The sequence below is a fragment of the Peromyscus eremicus genome, chromosome 16_21, assembly GCF_949786415.1.
Source record: "Peromyscus eremicus chromosome 16_21, PerEre_H2_v1, whole genome shotgun sequence".
Lineage (NCBI taxonomy): Eukaryota > Metazoa > Chordata > Mammalia > Rodentia > Cricetidae > Peromyscus > Peromyscus eremicus.
Window position 1 is genome coordinate 51,163,466 of NC_081432.1, and position 22,489 is coordinate 51,185,954.

Sequence of the window (22,489 nt, forward strand, 5' to 3'; positions counted from 1 at the left end):
GCGGAAAAAGTCTTTGACCCCAAACCCAGTCGCCACCCACAGGCAGAGTAAAACTATCTGAGATTATCAATACCATTTTGTCATCAACCTTGAAAAGCAAAATATTAACCCAGTGCTTTGCCGAGTTAGAATGACTTGGCACTTTTCCTTCTAATTGTCAGCGGAGACGACCCCCCCACACACACTACCCCCACCTCACCCCCACCCCCTGTCCAGCCCTGAACGGGGTGGGTGTGGCTTCTCCCTAACGGGACTCCTCCCCCTTCTCCCGGAAGGAGTCAATCTGAGGACTAAACATTTGCACTTTTGCGGCTCTTTACTGCTGTGGGAGAAAAGAGAATTCTCCAGCGAGGTAAGGACTGGCAGAGTCGTTTTTCCTACAAGTTTGCGTGTCCTGCCTTTTAGATGCTAAGGAAAGTCCTTTAACGTCAACTCCTTAGCACATGAGGGAGTGTTTTATACTCATGCTGTGCTTTCTTGGTCGTGTGCCTAGAGAACGCCGCAGAACTCCCTCACTGCGTTTGTTTGACAACAGTTTTTCCAGAAATGTTAGAAGGAAGAATGTAGAAAATGAGGAAAGGAGAGTTTAATGGCCTGAGCAATTTTATTATCCTTATTACCGGTCCTTCGATTTCTGTGACTTCCTTAACAAGGACTAGTTAGAGGCACTGAAGCCTGTTCTTACACTCATCAAGCATTACTCTTACACGCATCAGGGAGGCTGCGAGAGGAATCCGGGAAACTTAAAGCCTCTGGGAACACTGGCCACCAAGTGTGGGACCCTCCAGTTACATCTCCGCAGGCACCAGGCCTCGTCCTCCTCTTGCTTCTTACCCCTCATTCAGCAGAGCTGCACCCCATTTTCCTTCTCATAAAGGGGAGGGGTGAGGTCCGTGCCTTCGGGAATGCTGGAGCCTTTTCTTTTTAATTAGAAAATGTTTACTTAACTTATTCTTTGATAGTTGCATATATAACCCGGCCTGGTTACACTCGTCCACCCCTTCTCACTGTCCCCACGTTCCCACCCCCACATTCATGTCTTTTCGGTTCGGTTTGGTGATCCACTGGGTTTCAGCAGAGGCGTGGGTGATCCTGGCCTCCACGAGCCCCTCCCCCGTCTAGGACAATGTTGACAGACTTGGTCCTGGGCAGGCCGGGTGCTGGCAGTGCAGCTGTGTGACTTGGTGATTGCCAAAACTGTCATGCTCAGAAGACAGCGATGCACGGGCTCTCAGTTCTCCGGGTTTTTTTCCTGCGTCAAAGGCTTCCAAGCATTGGAAAATTTCACCTAGGCGTGGGGTTTTCTATGGTGTGAGAGATGCTTTCGGTTTCATTTGGGGGCCGGGGTTTAAAAAAGTCCAGATCTCCTAGGGTTTAGGAGAATTTAAATAAAAAAGTTTTGAACGCTTGTTTGCTATAATGGCTTAGGAAATTAGGGAGCTACATAGCCGTTTTCTCCAAACCCTAACCTATACCTTAATCTGCTTCTCCTAGTCTCATAATGAGAGAAGATAGAGCATAGCACCTCACAATAATCGCTGCCCTCTGCATGCGCATTTTTATTAGTTTTTAAAAGATTTATTGTATTTATTTGTGTGCGAGGGGTGTGTGTGTGTGTGACCGTGGATGGGAGCCCAGAAGAAGGCTTTAGATTCCTCCAAGCTGGAGTGAGAGGTGTTTTGGGGGTTACCTACCTGTCTCCTTAGTTATGTGGGTGCTGGGATTCAAACTCTGGTCCTCTGCAAAAACTGCAAGTGCTCTGCTGAGCTGTCCCTCTAGACTTCCTTTCTTAGTTTTTAAAGAAAAATAACTGCCAGGAATTTAGAAAACCAGGGCAGAGAATTGGATAGGTTGATAAAAAACAAGTGGGGTTTCCCCAGCAATCTGAAAATATATCCCTGTAGTGTATATTCTCAGCCTGAAGTGTGTGCCTGCAGAGCAGAATCTAAATATAGACTTCATGTTGATTTTCCATGAAATGTTCCATGTTCAAGTAAGCCACCTTAAGATCAAGCACAAAGTAGAAACTGGTTCTTCTCCTTAAAAAAATCAAAACAAAGCAGTGATTATTTGTGAACAGTTACCTAGCTAGGCTGTAATCAACTGGCCGATTTTTTGGCTAAGGCTGTAGTCGGTTACTTCGCTTCCCACCGATGCTGCATTTCTGTTTTTTATGTTTTTAGATCACACTGTTGGAGTCGTCAGAACTTTGTAGTGGTTCCTTTATTTCATTTTGTTGGTGTGTGTGTTTACCTACAATGTGTGTAAGTGCAGGCACCACACAGCTGTGCTCAGAGGACCGCTTTGGGTGGTTGGTTCTGTCCTCCACCACAGGATCTGAGGGTGGACCCCTGCTCTTCAGGCTTGCAAGCCAAATACTTTCACCAGCTAAGCCATTTCATAGGCCTTTACTTTTGTTTCCTCCTCCTCCCCCTCCCCTTCCTCCCCCTCCCTTCCCCTTCCTCCCCCTCCCCTCCTCCTCCTCCCCCTCCCCTCCTCCTCTTTCCCCCTCCCCTCTTCCTCCTCTCCCCTCCCCTCCTCCTCCTCCTCCTCCTCCCCCCTCCCCTCCTCCTCCTCCCCCCTCCCCTCCTCCTCCTCCCCCCTCCCCTCCTCCTCCTCCCCCTTCCCCTTCCCCTCCTCTTCCTGATCCTTCCATGTCAAGGAGTCCAAAGATGAGCAGAGTTTTATTCTCAAAAGGACAATAAAATGGAAACGTTTAGAATTTGGGGGTGGTAAAGCAAGAAGACCTAGATTTAGACAAGCTAAAGAGCAATGAATGCTCTTTTGAAATGACACATTCCCACACTAGCGGAGAATTTGCAAATTCCTTTTATTTTCTGAGTTTAATATTCCCTTCAGGTTTCCCAGCGGAAAAAAAAACATGCAAGTCAAAACAAAACAAGATAAAAAACCAACCCACTATTTCTGCTAGGTAGAAAACTGCCATTATGATTTATTTTTAAAAAGATTTGCTTTATTTTTATTTATGTGAATATGTGTGTGGGGGGGGAGGTGGAGGTGGACGGGTAGGGGGTACTGATAGAGACCAGAAGAAGGTGTTGGATTCTTTGGCACCAGAGTTATAGCTGGGTGATTACTGCCTTATGTGGGTGCTGAGAATAAGGTGCTCTGTGAGAACAGCGAGCACTCTCAATTGAGGAGCTGTCTGTCTAGCTCCTGGAGACTGCCGCTGTTTGGATGATTGTGTTTAAACAGCGGAACAGCAGGTGTAGTAGTAGGACTGTTACCCTATCAGCATGGTGGCCCTAGTTTACTGTTGAACTGCTTGGCTCTGTCCTCAGCAATCTTCCTGGCAAGGAAGCGCTGTAAGAAATGGCTGTGTCTTGAGCTACAGAGCCAGGTGCTATTCCAGGCTGCAGAATAAACAATTCAGAACCTGACACACTACGAGGCTATGCTGACTTCCTGGGAGCTCCCTTTGTGTGAGTCTGGGAGGGAAGTTACCTTTGCAGGCTATAAAAACTGAATAATAAGATAGGCAAGAAGAAACTAGTTTGAATGCCAGAACTAGCTTCAAATCAAGAGTTTCTCAGATCCATTGCAGCTCAGTACATAGGGAGTCACGAGGGGAGACCAGCTAAGTGGAGCGGATGCTTACTTTTACCAGGCATAGAACCCACCAGGGAGAGGCAGGATTGCCTTGGAGTCACTGCCAACAGAAGAAAGAATGTGACAAATGTCTTATGTAGGAAAAATCTCAGATCCTCAGAGATACCTTGTGAAAAAAACAAAAACAAAAAACCAATTATTTGGAGTTGCACAGGGCAAATCTAAATTCAGAGAACCATGGTGCCTGTAGGCGGAACATTGAAATATACGGAGAACATGGTGCTTGTAACTACATGTATGTTTGTATGTCTGTGTGTGGAAATATTCATGTGTGAGTGCAGGTGCCCATGGAGTACAGGAGAGGTTGCTGGATCCCTGGGAACTGGTGTTCCAAGCAGCTGTGAGCGATCTGATAGGGGTGCTGGGAACCAAACTCTGGTCCCTGTAAGAACAGACCCATCTCTTAAGCTTTTCAATCAGGTGTATTAGACAATGGTCAGGGGCGTCGGTAATCTAAGGTCTAAGCCTGACCTCTGAGGGGTAAGAAAAGTGCGGGATGATGGTGGCCCCGCAGGCAGGATCCCACCTCAAGAAAAAGCTGGTGCTTTGTTTTCATGATGGCAGTCATCTTCCCAGCTCTGACTAACTAAGGGGATGATGATTCCTGAACCGAAAACTACAGCCACTTCTGGGCACATTCTGTTCTGTTACATGTACACAAGTCCGTGGTCAGGACTAGATTTAAACCTGATTAGTGCAGGAACCAGATCACGTTGGCATGTCACTCTACCAGGAATCACCATTGTTTGACACAGCAAAAATGCTCCAAGGGGGGTTATGATGAAAATTGCTTTGAACTTTTAAAAAAGACTAATAGATTACAAGTAAACTACAAGTGTGTGTGTGTGTGTGTGTGTGTGTGTGTGTGTGTGTGTGTGAAAGATTTAACAACCTGGCAATCTGAAACTGTGGCTTGCTTTTATGTATGCACCACATACATGGCTTGCCTGAGTCTGCTGCTGACTTGCCTGATCTTAATCTGAGGTGCTGTGGGAATCTGCGGGAGTCCAGCTCCGACCTGTGAAGGGTTCTTGGGGGGGATGAGAGAGGAATGAGGAAATGATAGATAGAAAGATAGAAATAGATGATAGGAAAGACAGAGACATGGGATAGCTTAGGGAGGGCCCTGAGTCAATACCCAGTTGCTTGGAGGTTTATTCCAAAGGGCTTTTTATACAATGCCAAAGGAGAGGCAAAAGACCACCCCCTTTCAGGATCAAAGCACAACATACAGCCAAGTGTAGACCCTTCAAAACACCTGGTAACCACGCCCATGGCCAAATCATCTTATTATGCAGCCCTGCTGGGTAAAGCAAGCTCAGATTCTCTAACTTTGAGTAATTTGGGCCCCCACAGGTGCTTTTCCGACTCCTTTCTCTATGCTGTTCTCTCTGGCAGCTCAGAACAGCGCCCGTGGTTCTCAGTCTGAAGGGCAGTGACTGGGAGGTGCTGCTCCAGGAGCACAGTGGACAGAATCTGAAGACATTTGGGTTGTCATAATTGAGAGTTGGGGAAGACTACAATATAATGCCAGAGGTTGCTTAGTAAATACCCTCCAATGATTGCCATAGACTCCTAGAATAAAGATTACCCAGCACAGAAAGTCAGTAGTGCAGGGGCACCTTGGAAAAGAACAAGCTATGAACCTCATGGCTAGTACCAGGAAGGTGTGATTCTTGAATCTCACCCTCAGCCACAGGTGCATTGCACAATATGAATGGAACCCCAAATATTTACCTTTAACATACATGCCACACTCCTGAGAGTTCCTATGATATGAAAACTCCTATGATATTAAAAATGCTACTTAGAACCTATGATGTATTTTCCAACTCACTAATAAATAATGACATGGGGTTTGCAACTTATGTGAATGGGAAAATTCTAAGATTTCAGTGTCAAAGGAAGTGCATTTGAATGACAGATTTGCCACATCATGGTATCTATAGAGATGCCAGTGTCTCTTATAACAGTTGAAAGAGGATTAAAATGAGAAACTGCCCATTACTCACTAGGCACTAAATAAACTGGTCATGTTCCTCTCAATATAAATTTTTTTTTTTTTTTTTTTGGTTTTTCGAGACAGGGTTTCTCTGTGTAGCTTTGCGCCTTTCCTGGAACTCGCTTTGGAGACCAGGCTGGCCTCGAACTCACAGAGATCCACCTGCCTCTGCCTCCCGAGTGCTGGGATTAAAGGCGTGCGCCACCACCGCCCGGCTCAATATAAAATTATTGCAGCAACTACTCTTTTCCTAGATTGTGAAATAAAACTCACTGTAGACATGGGACATGGGGTTGTAGTAGAAAAAGAATCCCCTTCCGCAGTGGGGAGAATTAGGCATCAGCTACAGCCAGAGTGAAGCTGAGCCAGGACCTTCTGACCAAAGCAACACAGGAGCCACAGAGCTGGGGGGGGGGGGGGGAAGACTTTGCTCTGGCCCCTTCCCTTGTCAGTGATGTCTGCATTTAAGGTTTGCCAGGAGCCCAGGCCCTCCTCCACTGTAGGGTTGAGGCTGCTCTGTATATGTCCTCACCCATGGTGTGGTTTGATGCAATTTGGATCAAGAAAGTCTGACGGGGATTGCTAGTAGCCTTGATGAGAACAGATAGATAGTTCTTCTGTACTATTGTATTATTAACCATAATCCTAAGGTACATTTAGCTTCTGTACATTCATTTATTCATCCATTAATTTTTTTTTTTTTTAATACTTAGTGAACCCGAGGAACTGTAACAATGGCGGGAAAGCCCTTATTTCATTATGATGAGGCCCGGGGCAGAATGGAGTCTGTGCGCTGGCTCTTGGCTGCAGCTGGAGTAGAGGTAAGGTTTGAGGAGGTCCATCTTCAGATGCACCTAAAACAGACTGTGTCAACTGAGTTCCTCACATCAGTCAGGAGGTGTTTCCTATTGCGTGACCTCTAAAGAATTGGGACCTCTGAGGAATTGTGCCCGAGGATTAAGGCATACCTTTAATCCCAGAAGTCTACGCAGGAGGATCGCAAGTTCAGGGGTAGGCTATGCTATAGAGTGACACTATTGAATAAAAACAGACTTGTACCTTACATTAAGATTATCAGTTTTAAAGATATATATATATATATATATATATGTATATATAGCTATGACATAATGAATAGGTGAATTTTTTTTCTTATCACAGCACAGACAGTAACAACTTCAAAGCATTAGTCACAACATGTGCATCACATTTGGATGGAGACTTAGAGTGTGAAAAATAAATAACTCCAACTGTATAGAAGTTCACTGAGTTGTATAGTCTTTGGGTCTGGTTAATTTGGGTATGTGATTTTCTTTTATTTATAATTATTTTATAATTTATTTATAATTATTAATACAAATTAAAATGAACAAGAAATAGTTCATGACACTTATTTAAGAATCAGAGCTATGTATATTGAATATTTGGTAACACTAATGAATTATTACTGTTTTAGATGTGATCATGTCTTGGCGGGAGGTTTCTCCCCTAAAAGAGTTCTTACAGTGTAGAGAACACATTGAAATATTTAGAGACAAAATACATGATAGCTGATATTCGGGCTGCATAAGAGGCAATTTGAGAAGTCACTGCTCAACTCATCCTAAGAGAAGAGCCTCAAAGAACAACAATATGTTGTATTTATTATTATTCCACAGCAAAGGAATTAATATGTAACGTTTTAACAAATGAAAGTAGAGTGGAAATACAAACCGCAGTTGAGAGGCAGTCAGGAGTGGACAGCAACAGGCTGCTTGTTCAGGGTGGGGCGGACACGGTAGACATTATTTTCTTGAGCACCGAGTAAGTGCCAGGTTCTTTTAAGTCCCGAGGATACCCAGTGAGGAAGACAGTTAGTTGGCCCTGCCCTCAGCATCCTACATACACATCTGTGGGAATACAAAGAGGTAAAAAAGATGGCCCATTGTTGTTTGTTCCTGAGAAGGTCTTGTTTTATAGCTCACTCACTGTGTAGCTTGGGCTGCCCACAAATTCCAGCAATTTCCTCACCTTAGCTTCATGATACGGGCACACATCACTACATATGGCTTTAAAGAGGAGATTTAAATGAATAGTGGAGCATCTAGAACACTCAGCATTTCACTAATGTTCAAGAGGTGCTAGTACTTTTCTGTATGACCCTGTTGAGTGCTGTCCTCTGGAGGCATCCTTGGGTAAAACACGTCTCATTAAGATGCCTGTGATTTGGGAGGGATTTACTTGAGTGGAAATCACAGACTCAGGAGATTTTTGCTCTTGGATAGAAGCTGGGAAGAATGGCTAAGGGTTGAGGCAGTGTCCTGGGAGGGGACTTGCAGTGCTCTCCCAGCCTCCTGGCGCTGTGTTTACATGACCCTGAGGGTTGCACTTCACCCTTGCTCCTGGCGTGCATGGGGCTTTAGCTTGATGCTTCCCAGGTGCAAAGAGAGCAGCCCACAGATACAAATGGGTGCCTTTCCACTGTGTTCGTTCTGTGAGGAGTCTGTGTTGGATCACGCAGATGTCCACCTGTGGCTCAGCCTCTGCAGGAATGCGTTCTAAAGAGAAGGGTGAAGTAGAAGCAAAGAACTCAGTATCAAGGCCTCCTCTTGTCCACCCCAGGGAGACTGAAGAGGGAGTTTAGCACAGGCTGCCTTGGACCCTTGCTCAGACCTTTTGGGTCTTCTGTACCCAAAGACTGATTATGGCAGACCCATTCATTCCACCGTCCTCACCATGACCAACAAACTCACCATCCCTATCCGACCTTGGTGAGCCTCTTCCAATTACTGCTCATCCCCTCTGTCCCGCTGTGTTTCCTGAATGCATGCTTGGCTAATTGGTGGCATTCAACACCTCATTATCTGTCATCTAATGCAGTGTGACAGTGTACAGTGTACGTCTACAATCCAGCATTCTAACCAAGCAGCCAGAGATGAAAATATTCCTGCCCATCACTACTCAGAACTGTAATAAATCACAGTCTATGCAACCAGAGTTAGTACTTATTGTCCAGTGTGATGTGGGGCAGCCCTACTCTGTGTACTTTGAAAACTCTGCCCAGCTGGGTGCAGTGGCATGTGCTTAGGACCCCAGCTGCTCAGGAGGTTGAAGTAGGAGGACAATTGCTTGAGTCTAGCCTGTGCAGCATAGTAAGACCTTGTCTCACATTTTTAAAAAATCAATAGATGAATAGAAAACCCTCTCCTTATTACAAACGAGGAAACAAACGCTAGGAGATCTTCAATGATTATGCTTAAAACGCAGAGCTATTTATTAGTTACAGCCTAGATCATAAATCATATGAGCATCAAAATACAGAAAGAATCGTGATTGTTTCTAATGACTTTATTTGTATAGATTCTATAAAGTCAAATATAATTATATATTTGATATATGATATAAATACAAATTTTATAAAAGCTTATTTGAGGTTTTTATTTTATGTGTATGGATGTTTTGCTTGCATGTATGTTTGAAACACAAACATGGCTGATGCCAGAAGAGGCCAGATCAGATGCCATGATCTGAAGAGGGTATCAGATTCCCTGGAAGTAGAGTTATAGACAATTGTGAACCGTCACGTGGGTGCTGTGAATTGAACCTGGATCATCTGGAAGAGCAGCCAGTGCTCTTGACCACTGAGACATCTCCCTAGCTCCCAAACTGAGGGTTGTTATACTAGTTTTGCAGTGTATCCCAGGCTGGCCATGACCTTGTCATTCTCCTGCCTCAATTCCAGAATGCTGCCATTGCATAGGCATGTGCCACTCATGTCTGGCCAAAGTGATTACTACATTTGTAGCAAGTACTGGGAACTCCTCAGGGCATCGGATCAGTCTCCGGCAGCCCTGTCACGGGCTGTCTTTCTGACCAAAGTGATTGCTCTTGGATAAGCTTGATTTCTAGAGGCAGATGAAGAGCAGAGTGGATGATCACCAATATTCGGTTGCTTGAAATGAAAAGGAAATGAAAAGATAGTGTGAGGAAATAGCAAGACATCCATTAGAATTCTGACACATCATCCTTCTGGACACACACAGACACACACAGACACACACCCCTCTGAATATTTCTAACTGGTTTGAATGGTTTAGTGAATTATTTCCCATAACAAAATGAGATCATATAACTGTGTGTATAGATTAGAATAATGAGAGTGAGATTTAACAATGACTTCAAGGTCAGATAAATACACAAAAATGAAATGTTATAATGAACCTGTGCAATCATCAGAACCTGAATGTTTTATTTAATATTTTTTAACATTTTATTTTGTTCATGTGTATACATATATGTATATGCATAGGTAGAGGCTGGAAGCTAACTTGTGGGTGTTTGTTATTCCTATACCTCGTGAGCCACAAATACCAATCTCGGGTTGTCAGACATGGCAACAAATGCCTTTACCAGCTAAGCCATCTTGTCAACCTTGGTTAAATATTTTGTGGAAACATGTATCCAACCAAACAAGATCATGAAAGTCATGATCCTTTTACTGTTTTACTGTGAGCTCTATGAACCTTAAACTGAGAATTCTACCATGAAGTTTCATATATTCCCAAAAAGGAAATTCTACTTAAGAAGAGTTAATGGCATGTCATATGTAAATTATAAACTAGGTTTTATAAAGACTATTCTGGTTTGGTTTCTGTTGCTATGATAAAACAGTGACTGGGTGCTGGAGAGATGGCCTAGTGGTTAAGAGCACTGGCTGTTTTTCCAGAGGTCCTGGTTCTTCCAGAGATACTATATCTGTATCTCCACTTCTGAAGGACTGATGCCCTCTTCCGGCCTTTGAAGGTACAAGCAAGCAAGTGAAACACAGACATATATTCAGGCAAAACAGCTATATCCATGAAATATTTTTTTAACATAAAAATAAAACACTGGCCAAAACCTGTTTTGGATGAAAGGGTTTATTTGGCTTACATGTTAAATCATTGAAGGAAGCTGAGGCAGGAACTCAGGCAGAGACCATGGAAGATTGCTGTTGCATTGACTTGCTCTCCTGGCTTGCTTAGCTAGCTTCCTTTTGTAGTTCAGGCCCACCTGCCCAGGGGTAGCACCACCCATGGTGGGCTGGGCTACATCTATTAGCAAGGATGAAAATGCCTTACAGACATGTCCATGGACCAATCTGATCAATGACATCCCCCAATTGAGACTCCCTCAGGTAACTCTGGGCTGTGTCAACTTGACAGCTGAAGCTGACTAGGACAGAGACTGTTGGTCCATGTCACCATATCTTGTGCCGCAAACCCAGTGATCCCAGATGCAGACTCCTGCAATCTTACAGCTTCACTATGAGAAGACCTTTGCAGGCTTTCCCTTATTGTGAAATCGCTCCCAGGCTGTGAAGTTGCCATAGTTCTTGGTGGGGAGCAGGGTGGAAGGAAAAGGACTTTCAGGATGAGCAGCTACATGCTGTGAGTTGTGCTCTCTTGACAGGTCAGACATGCATCCAAACAGCTATAAGCAGGTTGTTGCATACATTGCCAACCCCAAAGTGCTCCCTCACTTACACTATGTATGGAGGAGAATGTATTCAAGTGAAGAAGCCTGTAAGACTAAAGAAAAAACTAACAACTCCTTTGCTGTTTCTGCTTTCTAGTATGAAGAGAAATTTATACACACCAATGAGGACTTGGAGAAGTTAAGAAGTGGTAAGCTCAAGTACCCGAAGACCCCAGACAAGGGGGTCTTCCAGATGAGTTAGACTCCAGGTCATGTGGGTGTGTTTATAGGGTGGTTCAAGGGATGCCAGAGAGGAGAGAGAAGGAAAAACATAAATGAGGAGGGTTCTTTGGGCAGATTTGAGGCTCCCTTAACGTTAAAAAGGGCTAGGCCTCTGAGTATTTGCAAATGAAGCATCCCCCAGTGCCTTCCCAGGCTTTCCTCTTCTTTCTCCACTTTCCTTGAGATATAGAGCACTCAGGGTCCCATGCTGCTCACTTCCTGCAGTAGGGCAGAGAAAAGAAGCAAGTCCAGTGCTCACCTTGAGTTCTTCAGTCTGGTGGCTTGACCAGTTGACTCCCTGCCAGTCCCTAAGAATCTATAGTGAGGTGGTCCTAAAGGATTGGAGGTTCAGACTAGAGTGTGAGGAGGTGAAGAAACAGGAATGGATGTCAGCCATGCGGCTAGGGACTCATGCTTTCCTTGGACCCACTGCCTCCTGCGATGATTAAAAGACCACACAAAGATCCTGACATAGGCCAGGCGGTGGTGGCACAAGCACTCGGGGGGCAGAGCCAGGCAGATCTCTGTGAGTTCAAGGCCAGCCTGGTCTACAGAGCGAGATCCAGGACAGGCACCAAAACTATACAGAGAAACCCTGTCTCAGAAAAAAGAAAGATCCTGACAGAGAAATTGTCCTCTGGACCAACCTTGCTATCTGTTGATCACCTTGTTGCATTCTCTCCCACTTTTATAAGAATAGCTATGAGCAGAAGTCAATACTAAGAAATAGAAATTCCCTGGCATGTGTCTAGATGGGTAACAGAGACAGAAATGAATTAGTAAGCTACTGACCAAGGGCTGGGGAGCAGGGAATTATGGAACACTTAAAAATACTAATTGTATTTAATTAGAAACATTAAGTTATCAAGCTATAATGTGTTTCCTCTTGTATTTTTAGTCTTTTGATGGCTTTTTATTCTGAAAGCATATGTATTACCCACAGCATTTTAAAAAAATTTCTCTCTATTTTTGTTTTCCTTTTTGAAAAGATGGAGTTTTGATGTTCCAGCAAGTGCCCATGGTGGAGGTGGACGGAATGAAGCTGGTGCAGACCAGGGCCATTCTCAACTATTTTTCCAGCAAATACAACCTCTATGGGAAGGACATGAAAGAGAGAGCCCTGTACAGTATATTTCTATTTCAGTATCAATGGATATCATGAGAAGGATCTAAGTCTTTCATTGAATGATCCGATCTATGGCAGGGGGTCATGGCCACCAGTAGGCTTGCCTTGGTGTTTATACTGGGTTGAAATATAGCAGAGTCCTCTGGTGATGAGGGATGAGTAATGGTAAGGTGAATCCTGGTGACTGTAACAATAACCAGGGATGTTCTCAGACACAAAACAGGGATAGAGGCTGGAGAGCTCTCATCAGCTTTGAATTCACGAGAACAGTAGAACCATTATTCCAGGTGCTCACGCTTTTCCGCAGCTGGCTGCTCAGAACACCAAGTCTAGATGTGAAGGATTGACAATGCAAGGATTTCATCTGCCAACTTTTAATTTCCAGGAATGATCATGGTCAGGACTAGGAAATTAAGCTACTAGCTAATTACATGGACTAGTCCAGTGTTCAAGGGTAATAGAATCAAGATGCTTAAGATCCTGGAGTCATCTGGCTTGTGTCATGTAGAACTACAGCAGCTGGATTGAGTCAGTGCCACCAAACCTGGCAGCTTACCTACCAGTTGTGGTAGAATTGCTTCACTGACATTTAGTCAACTATGGTGGCAGGGGACGTGGCTCAGTCAATAAAATCCCTCCTATCCGAGTGCACACATTGAAGGTGTGACATCCGGCACCCACATAAAGCCACGGTGCCACAGTGTGCTTCAGTAACCCCAGTGCTGGGAAGCAGGAACCAGTGGATCCCACGTGCTTGCAGCTGGTCTAGTAGGAACATCTGAGCTCTAAGTTTATCTGAGAGCATGTCTCATGACGGTGGAGGCAATAGAGAAAAACACCTGGCATTGACCGCTGGCCTCTACGTGCACATATATTCACAAGGGTATACACACACACACCAGTTTATTTCAAAAGAACTTAAAATTTGATCTGAAATGTTGGTAGTTCCTCTAATAGTTAAATACAGTATTATTGATGACCGATCACTTCCTCAGTCTGGTGTATATCCAAGAAAAACAAAAATATGCCCTCTTCTGTTCTTGTACAGAAAGGCTCATAGAAGCTTTTAAACTATGGAAGAAATCAGCAAAATATGTAACTAGATGCACTTGACATCCTTCCCTGCATAACAGACCAAATTAAGATAAACGCCAGCAGCTGTATCACTGGAAATATTTAGTTGGTGAACCTGAGCACTGAAGTGCCCACTAGACATTTCAAAGCCAATGCTGTCTGTCCAACCAACACTTAGGATTCGTGACCAGCAGAAAGTCTTTGATTATATAATCTGCTCTTAAATAAAAGTGGTAGCTTCTTCTACCTTCACATTATGAGTGTTCTGAGATGAGACAGGAAGGACTGTAGAAGCCTGTAAATGCAATAATTGCTGGTGCCTTTGCATATCTTAGCAAAGATGAAAAGTCTCATCCTGAGAAGCTCAAAAGAACCCAGATAAGGCCACAAAACAGATCCCTGAGGCACACTACAACCAACCTGTCAGAGAGGAAAGAGCATGGAAACAGACCCACAACAGGCCACATGTGAAGGACGTCACTAGACTAACTGGAATAAAACCCAGTGAGTTCATCACCAGAGGATTGATGCCACTGCACTGCTTACATGCGTCATAGACTAGAAGGCCAAGGGTGGTGTTAATAACTTCCGCTAGGAAAGCATAGATGAGTACAAAAGGTAAAAGTAGAACAGAGCCACAAAAGAGAGAAGAGAGAATCAATTTCCGCCTATATAGGAAATCATCCAAGCACAACTGAACACAGATGGAAGGAAATACAAGAGCATGCAGCACAACCAGGAAAAATGAACAGAACTGCGAGGGTGTGTCCACATCTTGGTCTTGAATGTGAATTGATTAAATTTACCATTTGAAAGATATAGTATATGAGGAACCCCCAAAAGCACAAAACTGGAGGGATTACAGTACCCGACCTCAAAATGTACCACACAGCGATGGCATCCAACCTAGTGTGGGGCTGGCATAAATCCAGACACACAGTGCCATGGAATGGAATTGAGAGCCCAGGAGCAAATGCATGTATATCTACTCAACGGCCCTGCAGCAGACACAAGCACCTATACTGCTGTCATGGGTATCGACGTGCATAGGAATGAAACTTAGACCTGTCTATGTCATGTTAGACCTCTATGTTACAGTTTACAGAAAATAACTCAAAATGAATAAAAGACGTATGCAAAACTGGAAACTAACGCCACTGAGAGAACTTGTAACATTAAAAGAACGTGGACTGAGGCAGCAAAGGAAGCAGAAGTACCTGAGTTATTCCAGTGAGTTGCAAGCTCTCAACAGTTTTTCCTCCTGATACCCACACCCTATTTGTTCACAGAACAAGAGAAAACAGAAGAGGCATCCTATTTGCTGTACCCATGGGAAATGCCTGAGTTTTTCCAGGTTCTCTCCTGGCAGTGACGCTAGGCAAGACACCAGTGCCCCCCAGCTGTATTTGGCCACACATACAACAAAGGTTTTGACCCACGCGTTCCTTTTAGATTTCTCTAAGGAACCAATGTTCATTGTAAAAGTCCTAGCTACTGTCTGACACAGAACAGGAGGAAGGGGCAGGAGGTGGGAGTGGTACCTGCTGATGCTCTGTCCTCTGAGGTTTTCAAACTGAAAAATGGCAGGCCGGACACGTTCGACAGCTGTGTTTGTTTTTGTCTTTCAGGATTGATATGTATTCGGAAGGTTTGGCAGATTTGAATGAGATGTTTATTCTCTACCCATTTGACCCGCCTGGGGTCAAAGAAGCAAACATCACCCTGATGAAAGAGAAAGCGACCAACCGTTACTTTCCTGCCTTTGAAAAGGTTTGCAGAAGCTGTTTGGACTTCAAGATCCATAATAACGTGTGTGGGTGTGATGCCGTGTACCTGTTATCCCAGCCCTCAGGAGGCTGAGACAGGAGAACTCAGGCTGGGGATACTGAATACCATGCTTTAAAGGGCTGGTATATCAGGGAGCTATTAAAAAAGAGTTTAGACCAGTGGTTCTCAACCTTCCTAATGCTTGGACCCTTCAATACAGTTCCTCATTTTGTGGTGACCCCCCAACCATACAATTATTTCCATTGCTACTTCATTTCGCTACTGTTATGAATCATAATGTAAGTATCTAATATGTGACCCTAAAGGGGTCATGACCCACAGGTTAAGAGCCATTGGTTTTGAACTTTTCTTAGTACTAGAGTGTGGCTTAGCTATTTGCTACACCCAAAATGCCATACACTGTGAGTTGTGCAAGCATTGTTAATTTGTAACAATTCTGGAGACTGGAACGGAGATCAAAGTGCTGGCAGATGTAGTTATTGATGAAGGCTTCATTCCTGTCTCCTGGGTAGCTGGCTTCTAGAAGTGTCCTCACAGAGCCGATGGGTTAAGGAACCCTCCACGTCCTTTTATAAGGGCATTGGTGCAATTTCAGGGTCTCCTACTCATTTACTAATTTGAACCCTGGAGCCCCAATCCACTAACAGAATGATGCTAAGAGTTAGAGTCTCAACAGGAAGAAGCAGGGGCCCCAGCCTGTCTCTGTGTGTTCAGGATGTGTTCCCTTGAATTCTCCAGGTGTTAAAGAGCCATGGACAAGACTACCTCGTTGGCAACAAGCTGAGCAAGGCTGATATTCACCTGGTTGAAATGATCTACAACATGGAAGAGCTGGATGCCAACATTATAGCCAACTTCCCTCTGCTTCAGGTGAGCTATCTGGACTCAAATGTTTGGGTGTGGGCTGGTAGTATTTCATCTCCAGCCTTCTTCTGGCTTGCACACTTATCCCATAACTCAAAATGAATAAAAGACGTATGGGCAAAACTGGAAACTAACGTCACTGAGAGAACTTGTAGCATTAAAAGAACGTGGACTGACTGGAAACTAACATCACTGAGAGAACTTGTAACATTAAAAGAACGTGGACTGAGGCAGCAAAGGAAGCAGAAGTACCTGAGTTATTCCAGTAAGTTGCGAGCTCTCAATAGTTTTTCCTCCTGATACCCACACCCTATTTGTTCACAGAACAAGAGAAAACAGAAGAGGCATCCTATTTGCTGTACCCATGAGAAATGCCTGAGTTCTTCCAGGTTCTCTCCTGGCAGTGACGCTAGGCAAGACACCAGTTGAAGCCGCCTCCTAAATGAACTTCTAGGCATTTGTTCTAAGGCTTTATAATAATCTTGTTCTGGAAGAAAACCAATTAGGTGGTACCCAAGAAAGACCCAGCATCTCGGCCCCACCCTCCTCTTATCCCATTGACATCTCTTTTCTTGCTCTCTGAGATGCTCAGCATCTTACGTGAAACTTTGTCTTTGCAGAGTCCATTGGAGCTGACCCCTCTCCATCTGATCTCTTACCCTCAGCTTTCACCCCTAGTCAAACATCAATTTCCCTCCTATATAGACACACACACACACACACACACACACACACACACTCACACACACACATAACACACACATACACACACACACACAACACACACACACACACACTTCCATCAGAAACTATCTTTATCTCAGTGTAAAAGTTGATTATGATCGACACTTGATTGGCTATAATATTTATATTCTCTTTTTCTTTCCAAAGAAATGGGTTCCATTAGGACCACCCCTACTGCCCAGTCCATCTACTCTCCTCCTGTGACTAGACCCCTTCCTCTCCTGAAATGGTTCCACTTTTTGCTTTCATTAATACATATTCCAATACTCTCATTTGTTCGCTCCTTCCTTTTAAACCTTCCCCCATAAAGCCTTTTGTATATTCATGCCACACATATATAATACATTTACATATTATACATTTAAATCTAGCTTGCGCATGTGAGTGAAACATGTTCTTTTGTCTTCTTCAGTCTAGTTTATTTGCTTATCATAATGATTTCCAGTTCCGTTCATTTTCCTACAAATGTCATAATTTCATCCGTGAAGGGTGAATACAATTCCACTGTGTTACTGCACCATATTGTTGTATTACAGTGATTGATTTGTATATGTTGAACCAACTTTGCATCCCCAGAAACAGTATCTGATCTTAGTGTGTCCTTAAATTAGATTTTTAATTGACATTTAAAAAATACAATTATAGAATATTTCTTTTTTTCACTAAGACTTTCCTAGAGGACATAACCAACCTTGTTATCACCCCCAACCCCACACTTCACACAAAGAGTTAGTGTACTTGAATGCTGTGAAGTAGATAAGAACAATTTTAAGGATTGGAACCTGAGTGGCAAAGAACACTTTCTATTTAAATTATAAAAATGTTTAGGTATAAAAGGAAGGAAGGAAGAAGGACAATCAAATGGACACTGGTGGTTTCAGATTGAAAAGGTCATTCACATTTCGTGTCATGCATTTGGTCTTAGTTAAACTAACAAAATAGAAACAGGATTACCATCATACAAAATATTCACCACAGCATGCTATATGCACCTATTCCAATCCTCTGTTCACCCCTTAACTCTTCCAACTCAATTACTTCCCAGGCCATTGGGCCTGCCAGTGATATGTAGATATTCAGTATATAGACATAGAGCATAAAGATATTCTCTTTGATCCAGTCTTTGTTATGGCTGTACATTGGCTCAGTAGACAAACAGCTGTGATCTTGTCAGACCATCAATAAAACCAAACAATTGACTGATATATGTGTGGACGGACTGTTAGGATTCAGTCCCTGCAGATGTTCTTCATACATTTAACAAACAACTCCCATGTACTCATTCACAGACTCATAGTCAATGTAAGTCCTGCCATCTGGCCTCTTGGTAGGCTGGATCAGCAGAAGGTTGTGAGACATCATCACACAAACAATGAATGCTTTGTTGAAGCCTCCATCAACTTATTGACATATTTTATGTCTGTGTTTATTAAGAAATTGTACTGTAGGGAATGTGGATAGTTTATTCATTCACTTGTTTGGTTTTTGGTGTTGTCCTTAATCTGGTTTTGATATAAGTATGGAAGTCTAAATGAGAATATCCCCCATAGACTCAGATATCTAAACAAGTGGTTCCTAGTTGGTGACACTATTTGGGGAGGTTTAAGAGCTGTGGCCTTGCTGGAGGAAGTACAGCACTGGGGAGTGGCCTTTGGGCATTTTAGTGCCACTCTACATCCAATTCCCTCTCTCTGCTTCATTCTTGGGGTGGAAGATGTGAGTTCTCAGCTTCCTGCTTCTACCACCATGCCTGCCGCCTGGTGTGTGCCTCCCTCCATGATAGACTTCTATGGTTCTGGAACCGTAGGCCCAGATAAACTCTTTCCCTCTGTAAGTTGTTTTGATCATGGTGTTTTATCATGCAACAGAAGAGTGCCCACTACAGAAGTGTAATAGTGACTGTATAGGATTGGTGTTGTAATGTTTCTTGCCTTCTGTTTCTTGAATCATTTTGAAAAGCATTAGTGTTAGGTCATCCTTAAAGGTTTGGTAGAATTCAGCAGTGCCCTTCCTACAGTCCTAGGATTGCTTTGTTGGGAGATTCTGAATTATTGTGTATTGTTTAAGTGGTTTACATTTTCTGATTTGGTTTTGGCACATAATGTGTCTAGTGATTTCTCCGTTATTTCCTATATTTTCCAAATCTTTAGAATATATTTGCAAAATATTCCTAATGATCTTTGCAATTTCATTAGAACCCATTAATTATCCCTGTTTTCATCTCTAATGCTGTTGATTTGCATCTTCTCTTTTTCTTTTTGTTAGCTTTCAGAAGTTTTTAATTGTGGTTTTTTTTTTCAATCAACTCTGTACTTGATAAAGTCTATGTATTGCTTATTTATTTTGTTGTTCTTAGATGGGATTTCAAATACCTCAGACTAGCTCAAACTCACTATGTAGCTAGGAATAAGCTTCAGACCCTCCTACCACCCCCTTCCAAGTGCTGGGATTACAGGTATGTGCTGGAAGCTTTCCTCTGAAAGCTACTTTGGCTGTACCATAAAGGTTCTATTCATTTGCCTTTGATCCTAGATATTTAGCAGTTTCCTCCCTGTTATCTTTGATGACACTCTTCATTCAAGATTGTATCCTTCATGGGGCTGGAGAGATGGCTCAGTGGTTAAGAGCACTAGCTGCTCTTCCAGAGGTCCTAAGTTCAATTCCCATCAACCACATGGTGGATCACAACCATCTCTAGGAGTATCTGATGACCTCTTCTGGCATAAAAGTGTACATACAGAAAGAGCACTCATACATAAAATAAATAAATCTCTTTTAAAAAAATCTCAAAAATGATTGTATTATTCAGTCCCCAAATATTTGTTTACTTTCTTCAATTTCTCCTGTGAAATTACCATATCATATGATACAATAAGCTATTTTGGTTTTTTTAATTTGTGAATATTTGCTCAGTTTTTCCTATCCTCGGGTCCAACTTGGCTTTCCCATACTCCTCTGAGTTCATATATGAAAGGCTGGTTTTCTACCAGAGTTATGAACCGATAAGGGTAGGGTATAAGGAAGAAGATAAAGGAAATTATAACTCAGTAAAGTCTTAACAAATCTTCATGCAAAGTGCTAGCGGGCTCTTTTCTGCCTCCTCATTTTTCCCCTTGTCATTGTCTGTCTGTAACTGTCACACTCAAGCTGCTGGAGGAACTCAGATTTCCTAGGCTGTATTGCAAGTTGCCTTTGTCTTTGGCATCCTTTGGAAGGCTATGGATTTTCTTTCTTTTTTACTGCAGGCTCTGAAAACCCGAATCAGTGACATGCCCACCATAAAGAAGTTTCTGCAGCCTGGCAGCCAGAGGCAGCCTCCTGTTGATGAGAAAAGCATACAGAAGACAAGGAAGATTTTCAAGTTTTAAGGAAGTGACATGGACCCAGCACTATGCCTCCCTGTCGATCCTGAGAACTGTCAGACAATGAGCTTTCTTACCCATGCTATCAATGAATTAACGGGCTCCCATGGCATAGTTTTAGTGTAAACTCTTATTAGGATATGCTGTGAGATGTTTTCTAATTTCCTGACTTAACTCTTTCTTGTAATAAAAAGTTTAATAAAAAATGAAGATTATGTGGTTTGTTTTATAGTCCTAGCATCTTTTATCTCATCTATCAGCGTCAAGTTTAGAAATTTCACTTGATATTCTTTTTATTTATTTATTTACTTACTTTCTTACCTACTTATTATGTGTACAGAGTTGTGCTTGCATGCATGCCCTCAGGCCAGAAGAGGGCGCCAGATCCCTTTATAGATGGTTGTGAGCCACCATGTGGTTCCTGGGAATTGAACTCAGAACCTCTAAAGAACAGCCAGTGCTCTTAACCTCTGAGCCATCTCTCCAGGCCCTTCACTTTATGTTCTTAGGTTTACAAAATCATGGCTGTAATTTTGGAGAAGTACCCCAAGTAACACTTTTTTTCTTCTTAGAAACATTTTTATTTTGGTTTTGTTTATTTATTCATTTGTTTTGAGACAGTATCTCTCTTTGTAACCTTTGCAGTACTGGAACTCGCTATGTAGACCAGGCTGGCCTCAAACTCACAGAGAATTGCCTATCTCTGCCTCCAGAGTGCTGGGATTAAAGGTGTGTGCCACAGTACCTGGCTGGGAAAACTTATTTTAAATAATAAAAATTTTAATTTTCATTAGCTATTTCTCTGTAAATCCTTCAGTTTATTTAGTGATCTAAGGTGATTGGAGTTTGGTTTAATTTGTATGTTTGTTTATAATTTATTTATTTGATTTAGGTGTGTTGAGTGTTTACCTACATGTATGTATATGTACCATGTGTGTGCCTGGTACTCAGAGGCCAGAAAAGGGTGTTGATATCAGATACCCTGGAATTAGAGTTACAGTGCTGGGAACTGAACTCGGGTCCTCTGCAAGAGCAGCAAGTGCTCTTAAGTGTTGAGCCATTTCTCCATCCCTAATGGTCGGTTTTAGTTACTAAGTCAACACAATCTAGATTCTCCTTGAAGGGAGTCCTAAGAGATTGTCTAAATCAGGTTGGCCAATGGGCATGTCTGTGTAGATTTGTCTTGCCTATGTTAATTGTTGTGAGAACACCCAGACCACTGTAGTGGCACCATACTCTGGGTTTAGGTTCTGGAGTGTATTTAAGAGTGGAGAGGATGAGGTGAGTAGTGTACAGAGGAGGAGTCTTCCTCTTTGCTCTTGACTGTGGACATGACCAGCTGCCTCGGGCCTGTGTGACTTCCTCACGGTGATGGAGTGTAACCTAAAATTGTGAGCTGAACAAACAGCTTCTCTCTTAAAGTTGCTTCTGTCAGGGTATTTTATCACACAATAGTCCACAGAACTAAGATATGGTCTTATATGGAAATTTTTACAACAGGACATCGGCTTCCTGTATGCTCTTATTCTCCACTTGCTGGGTTCACACATCTGATTCATAGAAATGTAACAGGAGATTTCTTCAAAAATCCATTCCCCTATAATTTGGCCAAGACAACCAACCTGAAATTTAGAAAAGGAATATTTAAACCCATTGTTTATGGAAATACCTGACATCCCTCTTCTAATGTATGTAAATTTGTGACCCCCTGAAATCTCTGGGAGTGGCTTTTCCCTGACTGGGCTCTGCCTCCTTTGGTAGGGAGGAGTTATTCAAATGATCCAGTTTTTTTATAAAACAATCAGAACATCCTAGTGAACTGAGGATCCAAGAGGGACAGCCTTTCACAAGCTCAGCACGGGTTTTCTCGGCTTTCCACACCACTTCCCAACATCCCTGAGTTATATGGAAACTGACTGATTTGTAAGATGATTAAAAATATATAATTCATTTTGAGTATAAATGGAGGTACCCTGCACAGGTGAATTATGTAGATCCCAGAAGCCATAGGTTATTAAAAATCCTAATGCCCAGAGGTAGGATATCTCCCTAGGAGTTCCTGGTCAGGGAGGCCTCTGAGACCTGCAAAGTAATAAACTCTATTGCCACTGCTCTTGGTTGCCTGCTAGAACTAGATGTTAAGATACCATTTCTGAAGACACCTCATGTTTGGACTGCGGG

The 22,489-nt window shown here is 42.9% G+C and overlaps 2 protein-coding genes across 2 annotated transcripts in view; both read left to right on the top strand.

Annotated features, from left to right (window-relative positions):
- The window catches only part of LOC131926320 (glutathione S-transferase alpha-3), a 265,294-nt gene that overhangs the window by 216,021 nt on the left and 26,784 nt on the right, over positions 1-22,489 (top strand). The gene's annotated exons all lie outside the window — the stretch shown is intronic.
- LOC131926321 (glutathione S-transferase A6) lies at positions 277-20,522 on the top strand. Its single transcript, XM_059281669.1, has 7 exons — positions 277-352; positions 6,346-6,453; positions 11,226-11,277; positions 12,340-12,472; positions 15,179-15,320; positions 16,077-16,208; positions 20,192-20,522. The coding sequence occupies exons 2-7, from the start codon at positions 6,367-6,369 to the stop codon at positions 20,312-20,314; spliced, it is 669 nt and encodes a 222-aa protein (XP_059137652.1). The 5' UTR covers positions 277-352; positions 6,346-6,366; the 3' UTR covers positions 20,315-20,522.

Bases quoted from the DNA above. Each gene is read 5' to 3' on its own strand.
- LOC131926321 (XM_059281669.1), top strand. From the start codon at position 6,367: ATGGCGGGAAAGCCCTTATTTCATTATGATGAGGCCCGGGGCAGAATG. The intron at 11,278-12,339 runs GTAAGCTCAAGT...CTTTTTGAAAAG, and splicing joins CTTGGAGAAGTTAAGAAGTG to ATGGAGTTTTGATGTTCCAG. The intron at 16,209-20,191 runs GTGAGCTATCTG...TTTTTACTGCAG, and splicing joins CCAACTTCCCTCTGCTTCAG to GCTCTGAAAACCCGAATCAG.